Source organism: Culicoides brevitarsis, chromosome 3, assembly GCF_036172545.1.
Source record: "Culicoides brevitarsis isolate CSIRO-B50_1 chromosome 3, AGI_CSIRO_Cbre_v1, whole genome shotgun sequence".
NCBI classification, from domain to species: domain Eukaryota; kingdom Metazoa; phylum Arthropoda; class Insecta; order Diptera; family Ceratopogonidae; genus Culicoides; species Culicoides brevitarsis.
Window position 1 is genome coordinate 28,690,884 of NC_087087.1, and position 17,201 is coordinate 28,708,084.

Consider the following 17,201-nt stretch of genomic DNA (forward strand, 5'->3'; position numbering starts at 1 on the left):
GGTTAATTTAATCCCTTGAGAGGTTAATTTAATCCCTTGAGACCCCTTCTGATATTTCCATCCACATCGACTACTTTTTTAGAAGGGATAAAATTAATCGCTTAAGGGGTTAAATAAACCACTCGAAGGTATTAATTTGAACACTTTTCAATCCGTAGAGTACTGCACTTTTTTCTCATGACACAAACACATGAAAGATGAATGGCGTTGTTTGTAGGCAAGTCGCCAACAGCTATCTACCCACTCATTTTATATTTTAAATTTGGTGGAAAATTGGCGAACGAGTTTTTGTCGCGCCCGCTGTAATAATAGTACCTCTTCACCAAACAATCGAGCATAAATTCAATTTTATGCATGATATTTTCTTTTTTTGCCGTTAACGCCATTTAAGCCACTTGTTGAATCGATTTTCACGAACAAAAAAAAATACCAGACGTCTCCATCCACACGTTTCGTTGAATCATTGATTTTTATGGAAATTTGGCAGAAATTTTTCAATAACGTAAAAAAAGTGCTAACGACGTCGTCATCGTGACTCGTTATGAATGCAAAATGGACCCCCAGGGCGTCATTTTCAGCAATGTCATCATCACGATTAAAATGACAAACGATAACTGTCACATTTGATGCTTTCAAAGACGAAAACTTCGCGTTGCTTAATTAAATAAACAACTTTTAAAAACCATTTTCGTCCCACTTTTTTCCATTTATTTCATTAAAACAAGAAAATTGTAAAAAAAAAACCGCTCGCAGCATCAACAACAAGAAACTCCGAGAAAAAAAATGAGAACTTTGAAGATAGTTTAAATAAATTGCCAAGATTTCAACAACATTTTTGCATAAGTAAACAGAACACAAACAAAAAATTTAATGTTTTTTGCCATTTTACATTACGCCCGTAATATAAAATGAATTTTGCATATTTACATGAGGCGCTCTCATTTTCTCTCGTCGTCGTTGTCGTTTCTCGGCATCAGAACAACGATCAAAAGCGTGTGAAAAAAATTTCGTATTATTTATGTCGTGACGAGTCAAACATGCAAAAAATACACGCGAGTGTATGGCGGGCATCCGGAGAAGGAAGAAGATGTGACGACACGCAATTTATATTGTTTCCACAGCCACAGACACTCGCCATTCATTCACTTTTAGTCATTTGAACAATTTGTGTGGCAAACGCGCGTTGCAATAATAATGAAATGAGGAACAACATTCACAGTAAGCAGATCATGTAAATGTTGTTTTTTCTCTGTTCCTTGTGTGTAATTGTGACTCAGGCATTACGTTATATCATTGCTGTTATAGCAAAAAAAAAACATATGAAATTGTTGAAAATTTGTGTTTCGCAATTCGTCAGAAACTCGAAAAGCAAAAACTTATGACTTAAACTTCAGCTTACAAAATTTATGTGACTTAATATTAGACTGAAGTTTAAGTCAAAGAAATATTTTGACTTAAGAAACTTTTCACTTCAGCTTAAGTTTAAGAAAAAGTCTGAAAAAATCCTTTATATTAAATCAAAAGTCAATTATTTTTTGAATGTTCGAGAAAAAAAGTTTAAATCTTCAGAAAATTTTTTAATATTTTTTTAAATCAGTTGATTTGACTTAAGTCAAACTTAAGTGATTTTTACTTAAGCTTAAGTCAAAAGCAAAACTATTTGAATTATGACTTAAACTTAAGCATAAGTCACTTAGTTTGACTTAATTAAGTCAAATCAGGCGTGAGGCCCGGGCGAAACGACTGACAAATTGATTTAAATTAAAAATTTTTTTAGAAGATTTTTTTCTCTTGATTGAACATCCAAGTCCACAAATGGGACCTAAATGAAGCAAAAAATACTTGAAAGGCGTGAGGCCCGGGCGAAAATTTTTGACTTATCATTAGATTTTTGAAATTTTTACCCTTTTTGTTAAACTTAACCTGAAGTCAAAATTCTTGTAAGTCTAAATATTTCTTTGGCTTAACTTTAAGTTTAATGTTAAGTCACATAAACTTTATAAGCTTAAATTTTTCACTTAGATTTTTGAATTTCAATTTTAATGCCGAAAATGAAAAAAAAAATTTTTATTCTTTAGTCGAGTTAGACCCTTTATATATGATAAATGGCTAAATTCAAATCGAAATACCTTTCGACTTTTACTTTTGACTTTTTAAGGCTAAATGTTTGACTTAAGTAAAAGTAAAAAAAAAAATGTTTTGATTTAATAGGCCTTTTACTTAAGTTTAAGTTGAAGAATAAGTAAAAAATCTTTGCTTAAGTTTTTGAAAAAAATCATTTAAAAAAAAAATTGAAAAAATTTTTTTGAATTAAGTCAACTGATTTACTTTAAGTCAAATTGAAATTGACTTAAGCTTAAGTCAAATCGTTTCGACTTTTGACTTAAAAGTTTTTTCGACCCTGCCTAAATTGCAAAAGTTTATATTTATGCTTTAATTGGAATAATAATGGGAATAATTTAAAAAAAAATGTAATTTCTATATTTTGAAGAAAAATTTATCTAAAATTGATTTTCAGCTAAAAAAAAAATATAAAAAAAAAATAAAAAAAACCTGTAGATTTTTTGCGATATCACAATTTTTCACAAATGAAGGCAGCAAAACACAGATGGATGATGATATAAAATATTTACCAGTCCTGTTTATTTATAAAAGCAAGACGAGAGAAATAAAGGACTTTTGAGTCGGCACAGCAAAAAGATTTTTTTATCGAGTTTTAACTGTGTTTTAATATTTAAACAAAGTACTTTCATCGTATTTCCTCTTTTTTTTTCTCATTCATTTTTTTCTCGTGCAGAAGAATTTTTTTATTAAATACTTCGTGAAAGATCCATTTGATGGGTGAAAAAAAAATAAGTATGTGTTTAAACGTTTTTTTTTTGCTTTTGGTTTCTTTGTGTTTTTTCAAAGAAAAATTAAAATGTCATGAGAATTATAATTATTTTAACATTTTTTTTTTGTGGCTTCAAGGCAGCTTTTCAATGTAACAAGACGCGCTTTTAAAGTTTAATATGGCGGAAATAAACATTAATTTTGTTTCGTAATCTCTCCCGGAATCTTGCAACAAAAGTGCAATGAGAAATTCATCAGAAAAGATTTTCGTGCCTCTGTTGTGAAATGTGATAGGAAATAACTGTCTAAAATATTCCTCCTTCATTTATTTAATATTTATATTTTTTGCTGCAGTAAATATGGGAAACAACATGATAAAATGCCTTGCAAGAAAACACGGTTGGCGAAAAAAAATTTTGTGAGAGATAGAAATTGGTGCAAAAAAAAGGATTTCTATCCGGGAATTGTGGGAAAATTATTACGTTTCATGCCGACAAATACAAATGGCACAAATTTCCATGCATATTTTTATTTTATAGCACATTGGTTTTGTCTTCGTGCTCCCGAGACACCAATAAAAATACATTTTTGGCATGGAAATGCGCATGGAGACGCCTGGTAAATTACTTGGAACGAGAAACAGAGACATCTCAGGGTCACGTGAGACGCACAAAAGTACGATAAGATAGAGTTTTGGAAGCAATGAATGTGTCGTTAGTGTCATACACTTTGCCCTTCGAAACTTTTTCATGCAGCAAACGCAAAGAGAAACTTTTGAATTTATATATTTTTCATTGCTTACGTCTTCTTACTTTTGCTACTACTACTATCTCATATATGATATTTGTACAGCAGTAGTAATATTTCTCACTCTCAAAAATTTTATTTATTTTCAGACATGTTTGCACTGGGACTAGATAAAGTTTCTATTACAATTCCAACTGCAATTCAATCAGGGGGAAGCGCAACTTTATTATGTGAATATGAACTAGGTGATGATAATTTATACATGGTAAAGTGGTATAAAGGTCGCAAGGAGTTCTATCGGTATACCGCCAAAGAGATTCCGCCAATAAAAATTTTCTCACCGAGCGGATTTTATGTAGATGTAAGTATCGCTTATATTTGAACTAAAATATCTAAGAAAATATAACGGAAAAATAATAAATTCTGGCAAAAGTAATAGAGTAGTAAGACGAGTTTGTTGCGAAATTGCAAAAATACTCTCTTACTTACGGGAATTGTTTATAGATATGATAGTCGTAAAATGGAAGATGAATTTTATTTGTTTGTGAAATTGTATTTTTATTAGATGAGAGATGAATTTCGTGGAAAAAGATGAAAGTTTCTTACTTTTGCATACTTTTTGATGGCTTTTGATTGGTATTTGTATAATGTTTTCCGCAACAGTTCTCGAGGAACAGAATTTTTATCTAACGAAAATTTTCTGTCAGAAGGGTCTACTGAAGCGCCATCTATTTTGCGCCATATTTATATATTCTGAAGGATTTTGACAGAGGACCTACAAAGGACAGATCTCATCATTTTATCAAAAAAAAATATGTCATGATGGATGTTTTAGGCCTAAAGATAGCTTTATGCTAGAAAAAACCTAAATTCGAAAAAATATATCCACTAAAAAATTTTAATATCTCAAAAGTTCATTCCAGAATTTTGAATTTAGGTTTTTTCAACTATTTTAGGCCTAACTAATACAAAAATCTCATGACATATTTTTTTTTCGATGAGATATGTTTTTTACAGGTCCTCTGTCGAATTCCATCAGAGTTTCTATTGCGCGAAATAGATGGCGCCTCAGTAGACCCTTATGACAGAAACATTTTCGTGAGATAGGAACTCTGTTGCTCAAACTTACGTTTTTTGTTGTTGTTGTTGTTGTTGTATTTCTTTCCATCATTTACGATGATATTGCGACGGTTTTTTGGCTAGTTCGTTTAATATCACTTTTTCATATACTTATTTCGTTTATCACATATTGCTTTGCCTTAATTTTAAAAGTCTCTAAACTTATGCGGAGTTAAATTCTCTATATTTAAGAATTTTTGTTCCAATTTGTCAGATTCAAGCTTCAAGCCTTTCCAATTAATTTTCTAATCAAATTAATTTTGTAAAATTTTTCGGGAGTTTCCATTAGAATTTGAGCTAATTATGAAATAATTTACAGTTACTGAGTTTTTTTCTATCGTGGCTGCTTCAACTTTGATTTTATTTCAATTTTTCATAAACCTTCTCTTAGCTTAACCAAACACACTACAAAAATCTTTAAAGAGATTCGTAATGTAAAATTTGAGTTATTTCGTTACAAAAGATGAATATAATCTTTGTAACGAAATAACTCAAATCCTGATTCACGAATCTCTTTGGGGATTTCTGTACTTTGTTAAGATTAGCTATAAGAAGGTTTTGAAAGCTTAAATAACCTACATGAAAGATTCATTTGATGAAATATTACAGCAAAAGTCAATTTCTCGAAATTTCTTAATTAGATTTTAAAGTAAATTTTAGAAACTTCTTACCTGTGCTCATTCAAAACTTTCCAAACTGTTACATTAAATTATCTCCATGATTCGTCAGCGAGAATTATTTAAAGTTGTTGCTCATTTACCATGACAGGCACAAAATATTCCCTCCGAAGAAATGGTAACTAAACATATCATCATAAATACTCGAAATAAGCATAATTTCTTGCGCCTTAAGTTGTTGTTTTTGCGTTTGACTTGCCTCTGTGTGCCTTTTGAAACACATAAAATGTATATTTGTCGAAAAGTTGTTCGTCTTGCGTTGCTGTTGTTGTGTAAAGAAGATAATGTTGATGTGCTGCGAAAATGTTGTAAATTCAATCTTACCTAATTTCGTGTTTCCCATTACTCTTAAATTTTCACGACAAACTTATTAAAATAAATTTATTGTTATTATATTTTCCGCAAAACCCATCAAATGGCTTGACGACGTTGCCGCACGTTAAACTTTGCAGATAGAATCATCAAATGCCAGCCAAATAGTTTTACACAAGTTAGTTAGATATAAGTGCGACAAGTAGGTACATGTGCGAGGTATCGGCAGATGCTCCATCATTTGCCACGCACATGAGAACGGGAGATCTCAATGTTTATGGTAAGTCATTTTTTTTGCCCAGTGAAACGAAATGGTTTTATTAAGTTCTTCTAAATTTTTAATATTTTTTGAGAAAATATAAAAGAAACATTTTTTATCAAAAAAGGTTAAAAAATAGTAAAATATTTTAAATTTGAAAAAATTTTTTCTAAAAAAAAAAAAATTTTTTTTAAATTTTCTTAAAAAGATAAAAAAAAAGGGCCATATTTTTATCTTTTTGGAGAACATTTTTAAAGAATTTTGATTTTCTCCTAAAAAGGTAAAAATAAGAACTTTTTCCAAATTTTTATTTTTTTGAAAAAAAAAATATTTTTTTTAAATTTTCTCAAAAAAGATAAAAACTTGGAAAAATTCTGGAATTTTTTTTTTTAGATAATTTTTTTTAAATTTTTTCATAAAAAAAAAAACAAAATAAAAGTTTCGAGTTTTTCCAAATTTTCTTTTTTGAGAAAAATAAAAAAAAAATGAAAATTTGGTAAAATTAAAATTCAACCTTTTTCAACCCACAAAGTCTTTAAAAAAAACCATTTCGTCCCACGATGATATTTTCGTCGCGTGTCACGTAATTTTGATTAAAATTTTACGATTTGCTTTTATTGCTCTGTTTCGCAGTTCCGCCAGCGGAAAAGCCAAAAATTACAGGACTAAAATCAACATATCGCTCCGGAGAGTACGTACGTGCTAATTGTTCGAGCAATATGTCATTTCCAGCTGCCAAACTACAGTGGAAGATCAATGGCTTTCCCGTTTATCCGGGCGAGGCAATTAGCTACGACGTCACGAAGACACTTGCTGGCGAAGGGAAAAAGCAACAAACGATGGAATCGTCGACAATGGGCTTGCACTTTCTCATTTCGCACGAACATTTTAACGAGGTGGGAAAAATCAAGGTAAGTTTTCGTCTTTTTTCTTTTGTATAGAAAAAAAAACTTTCTCTCTCACGAAAAACTTTTTGGGATGCCAAACAAGTGTTAAACGCGCGGTAAACTTTGACAACTTTGCTTGTTTTTTTTTCATTTTTTTTTGTCTGTTTGAACTATGCGACCGTAAAATTGATTAAACGGAACTAAATTTTCATTTGATTAGCAGTGAAGAACTTTCAATTATTTTTGATTAAAAATGTGTCCAAATTTTTTTGTACAAAATATCCAATTACTTTGATTGTCATGCTTGAGGTAACATTGAAATTTTTTGTGTCACTCTCCATTTAAATATATTAAAAATAACTCTAGAATCAAATAAAATATTCATTTAGATTCATTTGCGAGAATGCCCGAGTCCAATTTTGTCTTTTTGTAGATTTTTTTTCACCACAGAGACAAGATAAAACCAAAAAATGTCACATTTTGCGGTCTGCACAAACAGAAATTTTACAATTTTACATTTTTTTTCGTCGTCGTCGTCGTTTTCGTTTTCGTCCTCCATCCTTCGAAATTGAATATGCGACTTTTATCCACACAAACAAGCCACAATGCTATGCAAACATGTTTCTTTTGTCAATATTGTCATTTTCTCTATAAATATCTGGCATGAGATATTCATGACGACATGCGTTTTCGGTCTCAAACATTTATCAACTCTGGCACACATGTTTGTTCTGTTAAAAAGCTTCGTTTTTTTGGAAATCGATGCTTTTGTGCCAGACAAAATTCAATGGAAAACTGGGAATGGGAGAAAACGAGCGTAACCACCGGAAAAATTTGTAACCTAAGAGGAAACAAGATAACGAAGACGCAATTTGAATGTTTGGGAGCAATTGAAAAAAAAAGTAGGTCGATATACGAAACAAAAAGCTATTCAATGCACAATTTTTTTTTTTTTTTGGTTTTTTATCATCGCTAATTGGTCGTTGAGGAAAATAAAAATTTGAACAAAAATTTAAAGGATGATCCATTGAGTTATAAGGACCCATAGAATTTTTTTTAAACAAATGGATCACTATACTTAAATATTTTGTTCCAATTTTGTTTTTTTTTTACTTTACAGAATTAAAACAAAAAACACAAAATTTCCAACAAAATATAACGGAAATAGTAAATATGAAATTAAAACGAATGGTTTAAGCGCATTTTTAATGAGCTATAAAGTCATCATATAACGTTTCCTGTCAAAATTAGTCGCCAAAATTCTCTGAAGATATTACTATTAGCCTGAACAAAAATTCTTAACAAAACCACAGAAACCACTCGAAAAAACCTTCAAGGTTATTTGAAGGTCATCCGAACTACAACAAGCAGGAATCGACAAAAACATACCCATACGTGACAATCTTGGATGCAGGAAGCTCGACGATAATCGTCAGTTTTTTGAAGGAGAACAGAAAAATTATTTAAATTTATCCCCATCCTTTCACTAAGTAGACCAAATATGCCATAAGCGATAGATCAAATTTATGTAAAACATTCTTAAAAATTTTTGTCAATTTTTGAAGTCAAAAATACCGAAGATGCTGAAAATTAAAAGTTTAAATTTTCCCATATTGTCTAGTGATAAGGATATCACAGCTAATTTTATACTTACCTGAATTTTTTAAAGGGAAACATCTAAAATGACATAAAATTTTATTAAAAATTAAAATATTAAAGAAAATAATTCTTACCTTTTTAAACCGTATAAAGAGGAAAAAAGGCCATCTGACAGACATCCAACTTGAAGCAAATTTTTTTTCTCGATGAAACTCCTTTCAAAACGAACGACAAACCATTAATCCACATACAATGTTAAATTAAACAAAAAGCAATATTCATCAACTATGCAAATAACTTTTTTCTCCTGCGCCACAGAACGAGTAATTCTACCTCGTGTTCAATCAAATATCTTATCAAAATCGTAATAGAACCGAAATAGAACAAAAAAAAATGGGGAGAGGAAAAAATTCGACTTCTATTCAAATGAAAAATTCGTATAATCAAAATTTTGCATCATCATCATCAACAACATCATCATTGAGGTAATCGTGTTCTCTCCCTAGGCAGATTTATTAGCACAAAATATCACATATCGGATTGTTCGTCGAATCTATGAACATAACATGACTTTATCAAGTCGCTGTCATTTTTTTATCAGGCGGGAAAGGCAAATTATACGGGGAAACAAGCAAATAATTGGTAGCTTTTCTTCTGTCGCTTCTTTCTTCAACGCAGAAAAAAAAAGTTTCGTACTGTATGGATGGAAATAAAGGAACGCTTTAATGCACCTCATTAAAATTAAACGATAGCAATTACGTTGGTTACATTGCCGCCAATTCACAGGAGAAGATCAATCAATCTCTTGTCTTTGCGTTGCCACGCATTTAAATACTAGACAAAAAAATAACATTGAATGAATTAATGAATAGCTGTCTTAATTGGAATTGGAACGATACAAAAGTTTGGGTGTGTAGAACTTTAGCCCATATTTAGCATCGTCAATTCCGCCGCACCGATAGCTTTAATTTCGAATTTGATGATGACGGTATTGAAAATGTAGCCGTTACTCGTGTGGATTGCAATGACGAGTTTGTAATGACCTGATGGAAAGCCTTTCGGGAGAAATTTTTGGAAAACCCAGTCCATGTCTTGGTCGACGACGATAAATGGCTGCAACGAAATTTTCATTTGAATTGTATCAAATTAAAGTTTGCGAGAAATTACGCCTGCTGGACATGGTTGAATGAGATTCGGTTTAAACATTCGAATTGCATTGACAGCTAGCTGTATTATTCCATCGCTTGCAGTGCCAAGTGCCAATCTGCAAACCTTTGACGAACACACATCGTTTTTAGGGGTCTCACGTATTTTTGAAAATGTCTGATTTGAAGATGAAATTTCTTTAAAAATTGAAACTTTTGAAAATGTTGAATTGAAATAAGGGGCCAAATTGATTCTTTTAGAAGTCAAATTGACCCCTTTAAGAGATCAAATTGACTCCTTTAAAATTGACCATCTTCAGCCCCTAAAATTAAGCTAAGCGATACGAAAAACAGTTTTGTTTTCCGTTTCGAACTGAAATTAAGTCGAAAACGGAAAACAAAACAGTTTTTCGTATAATTTCTTAAGAGGTTCATTTTCCAAATAAATGAACCTCTTTAAAGGATCAATTACTTGGGGCTGTAAATGGTCAATTTTGAAGGAGTCAAAATGACCTCTGAAGGGTTCAAATTGATCTCTTATAAGGGGTCAATTTGACTTCTAAAAGAATAAATTTGACCCCTTATTTCAATCTCATTCATTTTCAATCCGGTTCAATTTTTAAAGAAGTTTCATCTTCAAATCAGAAAATTTTCAAAATACGTGTGAGCCCTAATTTTTCGAAAAGCCTCTTACATCAAATTCAAACTTCACAAGCCATTGTCTATAAAAATTTACTGAAAAATAATCAACAATTAATAAATTTTCCGTTCAAATCTCACCGATAAATCGTTCCAAAACGATAAAATAGCTCTCCAGACACCCAAACATCCATCAGAGGTTTTGCATTTACAGAATAAATGTTCAAAAGACCCGTTTTTCCTCGAACTGCCCTTATAAAACACGATTGATTAGCGATGAATTTCGGATCTGCCTTGCACCAAATACCTCTTGCATAAACGACAGAATTTGGTGCCTTAAAAGAAAAGTTTTTTCACGAAAAAAAAAATTGAAAAGTTATCAAAACTCACCGAATCTCCTAATACTTTGCTAAAAACCACAAAAAACGTCAAATATGGTAAAAATTTCATGTTTACGATAAAAAGTCTCAAACGATTATGAAAATTACTGAAAAAAAATCAAACTTTTACAAAAAAAAAGGAAATTATTCACATTAACTGTTAATGCGTTGATAAAAAATTCACGAACAAATTATTCGGTTACTTTTCGAAACGTATTCAATTTTCGTTTCAGACAAATTTTAAGTCCCAATAATCCGTGCGTCTTTTTTATTACGCATAAAGCATAACGAATCAGCATAAAAGACGAAAAATAACAAAAAAAAAAAGAAAAAATTAATAATATTAGTAGAACAATAGAAAAAAAAACGAAATTTATTCTGTCAATTATTCGCGTAGTTTGAGTGAATGTCGATGCAAATGATGGTCACCGCTGACAGACAAGACGAGAAAAAAAAAGAAACTCGTCGAAACAATGAAAATGTGGCCATAACTGTCATTTTGCCGTTCGTTCATTAATATAAAAAGAGAACGCTTAGAAACATAATAACAATAAGAACACACAAAATTTGAATTTTATCATTTATTTGCTTTATTCTGTCTTCTGTCTATTTTATTTATTGAGTTTTGCTTGACTGTATGAACGACCATCTATCACCACTCCTCTAATGATTTTCTTCTCAATTTTTTTTTTCTAGGTACAATGCATTGCGACGTTATTTGACGGCGTCTACGAAGCAGAAACAATTCAATACATTGAAGCAATTGATCCACATTTCAATGATGATGACAACGATGTACATTATTCATTTATTCACGATAAAAATGGCTCTGGTAAGATTTTTTCTTTGCTATTTTCTTTATTTTTCTCTCTTTATCTTGACACACAAACATAATTTTCACGAAGTCAGTGGCTGGATAAAAATTTTCTGAATTGTCTGATTTTTGATAAAAAATTAAATTAAATTTTTTTTAAAAATTTATTTTATTTAAATTTAAAAAATTGAATGAAAAATTAAATGAAAAATTAAATTAAATTTAAATAAAAAAATTTAATAATTAAATTTAATTTAAATAAAAATTAATTTAAATGAAAAATTAAATTAAATAAAAATTAATTTAAAAGAAAAATTAAATTAAATAAAAATTAATTTAAATGAAAAATTAAATTAAATAAAAATTAATTTAAATGAAAAATTAAATTAAATAAAAATTAATTTAAATGAAAAATTAAATTTAAATAAAAATTAATTTAAATGAAAAAAAATTAAATTAAATAACAATTTAATTTAAATGAAAAATTAATTTAAATAAAAAATAAATAAAAAAATTTAAATAAAAGAAAAATTAAATTAAATAAAAATCAATTTAAATGAAAAATTAAATTAAATTAAATAAAAATTAATTTAAATAAAAAATTAAATAAATAAATAAAAGAAAAATTAATTTAAAAATTAATTTAAATGAAAAATTAAATTAAATAAAAATTAAATAAAAATTAATTTAAATGAAAAATTAAATTACAAAAAAATTAATTAAAAGAAAAATTAAATTAAATAAAAATTAATTTTAATTAAAAATTAAATTAAATTTGAAAATTAATTTAAATCAAAAATTAATTTAAATTAAAAATTAAATTTAAAAATTAATTTAAAAGAAAAATTAAATTAAATAAAAATCAATTTAAATGAAAAATTAAATTAAATAAAAATTAATTTAAAAATTAATTTAAATGAAAAATTAAATTAAATAAAAATTAATTTAAATGAAAAATTAAATTAAATGAAAAATTAATTTAAATAAAAAATTAAATTAAATAAAAATTAATTTAAATGAAAAATTAAATTAAATAAAAATTAATTTAAATGAAAAATTAAATTAAATAAAAATTGATTTAAATAAAAAATTAAATTATTTAAAAATTAATTAAAATTATATTGATAAATTAATAAAATTTAATTTTTCAATATCAAAAAATACGAAAATATTTAAAAAATTTTATAAAAAAAAATTGTTCTTATTTGAAGAGATATGAAATCAATTTTACGCGCCATACATTTATAACATTATTCACAAGTTTTCTAAAATTTTTTTTTAATTTTTTTTTTAATCTTAAAACTTCTCTTAGTTAGCCTGACATCCCACAAAAAATTCCATTGAGATTCGTTCAGAATGACTTTATTTCAAGCAAAATTTTCAATTTTTGTATTAAATCTCTTAAAAAAATATTTTTTTTTTACCTTTTGATCCGTCACTGATACTCGCCAAAGCATGTCTTTTGTGGCAAATCAAGAGAAAAAAAAAACACAAAATGGATCAATGTTTTTTATGACATGCACCATTTCGCGCACACAAAATTAGAATCTCTTAATCAAATTATTTTCCGGACCAAATTACGACCCTAAACTTCTCTTTACGGGCATTTGCTGAGATTTATTTCCTTTTCACAGCTCCTTTCCCGGTTAAAGTTGAAAATCTCGTTTAAATTTTCAAAGAAACTTAATTAGATAGCAATCAATGCAATCTCCTGCTTTGCTCGAAGCACACTTGAAATGGCATAAAATAGAGATGAAGTATCATCATCACCATCGTTGCATTAATCATGTTATGACAGAAATAAATTTTTCACCATGTCCATCGCATTTCCATCGTTCTGTCGTGCAATCAACTTGAAATTTATTGCTCACGTATATGGTTGATACAAAATATGTTGTAGAGATTTGCCAAAATTGTTCATTTGATGACATTGTTCATGTTTCCTTTTCAATTTTCTTCGGTGGTTGGACAATATTTTATATTTTGTCATTTTTCATTAATTTTTTTTCTGTTAGAAAATTTTGCTCAAATTTTGAACTTGCAGATTTTTTTTAAAACTTTGTTTATGAAATTTCAAAATTTTTTAAAGTTTTTGGATTAATTTCCGAAAATTTTATAGATTTTTTAACATTATTAAATTTTTACAAAATTTCATAAAAATATTTGGAACGATTTTAGAAATTTTTTTAAATAATGCTAAAAAATGTGAAAAGTTTTTTGAACCATTTGGAAAAATTTTCGGATAAATAAAAATTTAGAAGTAAATATTAAAATATTGGAGATAAATTTTCGAAAAATCTAAATGTGTACTTTCAGACAAATAAATAAAATAAGAAGTATTTTTAAAAAATAAAATTTTCGATATTAAATTTTTTTTTCGAAAATCGGAATTTTTTTTCGAAAGTGCTTGAAAATTTTGAAACTAAATTTTACAAATGTCTCAACGACTAAGTTTTAAAAAATAAAAAAATAATTCTAAAATTTTTCCAAGTATTTTCAAATTTTAAATAATAATTCAAATTTTCGAAAATTACTACAAATTTTCGAAATTAATTAAAAATTTTCGAAAATAATTGGAAATTTTCGAAAATTATTAGGTACAAATTTTCGAAAATAATTACAAATTTTCGAAATTAATTTAAAATTTTCGAAATTAATTTCAAATTTTCGAAAATAAGATAAAATTTTCGAAAATATGCAGTTAAATCGAAATAAAGTCAAAGTAAAGAACGAAAATGAAAGTCAAAAGATCGCAATCTTTTCATCTAATCAAACGCGATGTCTAAAAACTTTTCTCAAGCACTCTCATAAATCAAAAAAATTTAAATACCGCCAATCATTCGTGACAATTTTTCCATTGAATGTCAAGATAAAAGCGAACAGGAGAGAAAAAAATCTCGTTTTTACTTTTCTACTTCATTATGAATTATAAAATATTATTAACGATGTTGAATATTTTATAAATATTGCAGAATCATCACTCGTGCAATCATCAAGAAAGCTATTTTTACTGCTATTTTGCAATCTGGTAATAGGATTATTATTATCAAGAAGTAATTGCATGTTCAGTAGCGCAAACAGACTGAGAAGATCCAGAAGCAGCAGCAATAAAAAGACGAACAGTGGTAATATTAGTAGCAGTAATAATCAGAGTGCATCACTAATTGGATTGGATGATCTGACGTCGTTGTCGTCGTTGCCAAGAGAAAAAGAAGACTATGGAAATTTTATTAATGATAATTCCGCGTCGTATTTGTCTTGTTCTTCTTTTGCCACTGTAACGACATTAAAACAGTCCTGATGATGATAAATCACTAATCTCCATTGGTTAAGGAAATATAAGAGATTGAAGATGAAGAACGGGAACGGAGCTCAGTGTGTGAATGAATGAATGAATGAATAGGGAAATTAAAAAAATCCGAAGATACTTTTCTCTTGATACAAAAGAAGAAGACAGAAAAAGGTTGAAGAAGAAGAAAAATAAATAATAAAAAAAGAACAAAAAAAAAGAGGTTCATATATTAAGGAAAAGAAGAGAGTGCTGTGAATTACGACAACAACAAATAATAATAATCATAATGATAATAATGAGGTTCGTATATTTTTCATCTTGTGCCAAGTGAAATTTGCAAGATAAAAAATTAAAGAAAAGCCGAAAAACGGGGTGATGGTTCGCTTCAAATGATAAATACTTTTATTTAAAAGGAAGTTACTGATTTTGCCGGAGATATAAATAACTTTTGAACGAACGAAGCACGAAAAAAAAACGGAGGGATTTATTTTATTTTTCTTACCGCATTTCGAAAAAAAAATCTGGTAATGAGCTACAGTTGATTTCTGTCTTGTTTCTTCAAGAAAAAAAACCGTCAATAATTTCCAAAAATTTGGCATGAATACAATTTATGTTAGTATTAGTATACGGACAAAGTCACAAAACCGCCTATTTTCCTCACTTGAGAGATTCATCTCTAAAAAATTTTAAAATATCCACTGGGATGAAAATTTTACAATGCACACTGGGACCAAAATATAAAATGTGTATTGGGTTAAATGCAGAATGTATATTGGGACAAAATTTTGACCCAATGTACATTTTGAACTTTTGACCTAATACACATTTGAAATTTTCGTCCCAATATGCATTTTAAAATTTTCATCCCAGTGCACATTTTGGATTTTAAAATGTTAAAATTTTAAATGCGCTCTGTTATTTTTCTTCTAACGACAACTTTTTCTACATTTTTTTTTTAATTTATGTGATTTTTCATGAATTATATAAAAGAGCAAAGTAACATGACCTAAAAATAAATCTCGAGTTGCCTCAATTATTTTTCATGTTCATTATGAAAAATTTCCGGAAAATCCACAAACTAAATTCTCTTTAATTCCCTCCAGTTTTACATGTGAGAAGCGAATTAACAACAGATCATGTCTGATGCAAATTTCTCCCGAAGGCACATTATTACACATAAAATAAAATCGATGTAAAGTTTGTACATAATAAAAAAATTTATTTAATTAGTAAAAGTATTGAAAAATAAAAAAATCAATTTCTAAACTATATCCATTTAAAAGTTGCAAAAAAATGTAGGAAATAAGGAGAAAAAATGAAAATTCTTCCAAAAATGAAAAAAGGATATACGGGCTATAAAATCTCATGTTAGAGTAGATAAATTTTAACAAAAATCGACATGGAGGTCGAGCAAAAAGTTGGCAAAATTGGAAATAAATAAACTTTCGAATGTTTGATTGTTTTTCACGAAAGTTTTGTTCCAAACAAATATAAATAAATTCCCTCCTCTGTTTGTACATAAAATCATTTTTCAATACAACTTTGTAATAAATGTATAAAAAATCAGAAAAAAGTTTACATCGTAAGAATAAATAATAACGAAAAAATTATCTATATTATACCTTGTGTACATTTCATATAAAAATAATAATAAAAAAAATATCAAATAAAATCTATTCTATATGTCGAAATGATATTGAAAGAAAAATTTATACTACAATACTCTATGAATGTATGATATGTAAGATAAAAAAAAACAATAAAAATGATAAAAAAAAAAGTTAAATAATAAAAAAACACAATCTAAATAAATAAATAAAGATAAGAAAGAAAAAAAATACTTAAAATGTTCAAAATATAATTCAACGGTTATGAAAGTGAGAAGAAAAATTGACGACGAAGAAAAAAAAATAATAAATAATAAAAACGAAGAAGAAAAAGAAATATTTTCATTCTTCAACCAAACAATAAAAAAATGTCAATGTTGTAATCGATAATAAATGAAAAATGGAAAAATATATTTTTTATTAATTTTTTCTTATGCAACAAAAAGTGGAAAAAGGCTTCAAAGTGACATAATGCCACAATTGCAAGAAATTTTCCTTAAAAAAATAAAGAAATAGTTTTGTTGTTCCATTTTCTGCGATGATGAGGAAATTGCCTTTTATTACTCAATTGCGCTTTTGTTACAAAAGATGAATTTACTTTTTAAAGTGCCACAGAGTGCAATAAATTGTAAGTATGAGCCAATTTTTGTTTGATTACTTCAGTGTCGAAGTCAAAATATTTTTATTTTTTCAACAATTCACAAAAAAAATTATTGAGGATGTAAAAATATAAAAATTATTTTTTTTTTAATAAATTTCTCTTTAAGTAATTTTTTTTCAGAATAAAATTAATTATTTTTTAAACCCATTGAATTTTTTTTTAATTTATTGCAACAATTTTTTTTTATTAAATTCACTTTAAAAAAAAATTGAATGCCAATAACGAAAAAAA

General features: G+C 27.8%; 1 protein-coding gene across 1 annotated transcript; it reads left to right on the forward strand.

The window, feature by feature from the left end:
- The first annotated feature begins 3,730 nt into the window (after positions 1 to 3,730).
- LOC134835472 (uncharacterized) lies at positions 3,731 to 7,959 on the forward strand. The gene is made up of 4 exons (XM_063850350.1): positions 3,731 to 3,940; positions 5,871 to 5,967; positions 6,580 to 6,857; positions 7,954 to 7,959. Exons 1-4 carry the CDS (start codon positions 3,731 to 3,733, stop codon positions 7,957 to 7,959), a joined length of 591 nt encoding a protein of 196 aa, XP_063706420.1.
- Positions 7,960 to 17,201: the final 9,242 nt, after the last annotated feature.

Coding starts and splice junctions, on each gene's coding strand:
- LOC134835472 (XM_063850350.1), top strand. CDS start 3,731: ATGTTTGCACTGGGACTAGATAAAGTTTCTATTACAATTCCAACTGCA. Junction 3,941..5,870: donor CGAGCGGATTTTATGTAGAT/GTAAGTATCGCT, acceptor TACACAAGTTAG/TTAGATATAAGTGCGACAAG. Junction 5,968..6,579: donor GGGAGATCTCAATGTTTATG/GTAAGTCATTTT, acceptor TCTGTTTCGCAG/TTCCGCCAGCGGAAAAGCCA.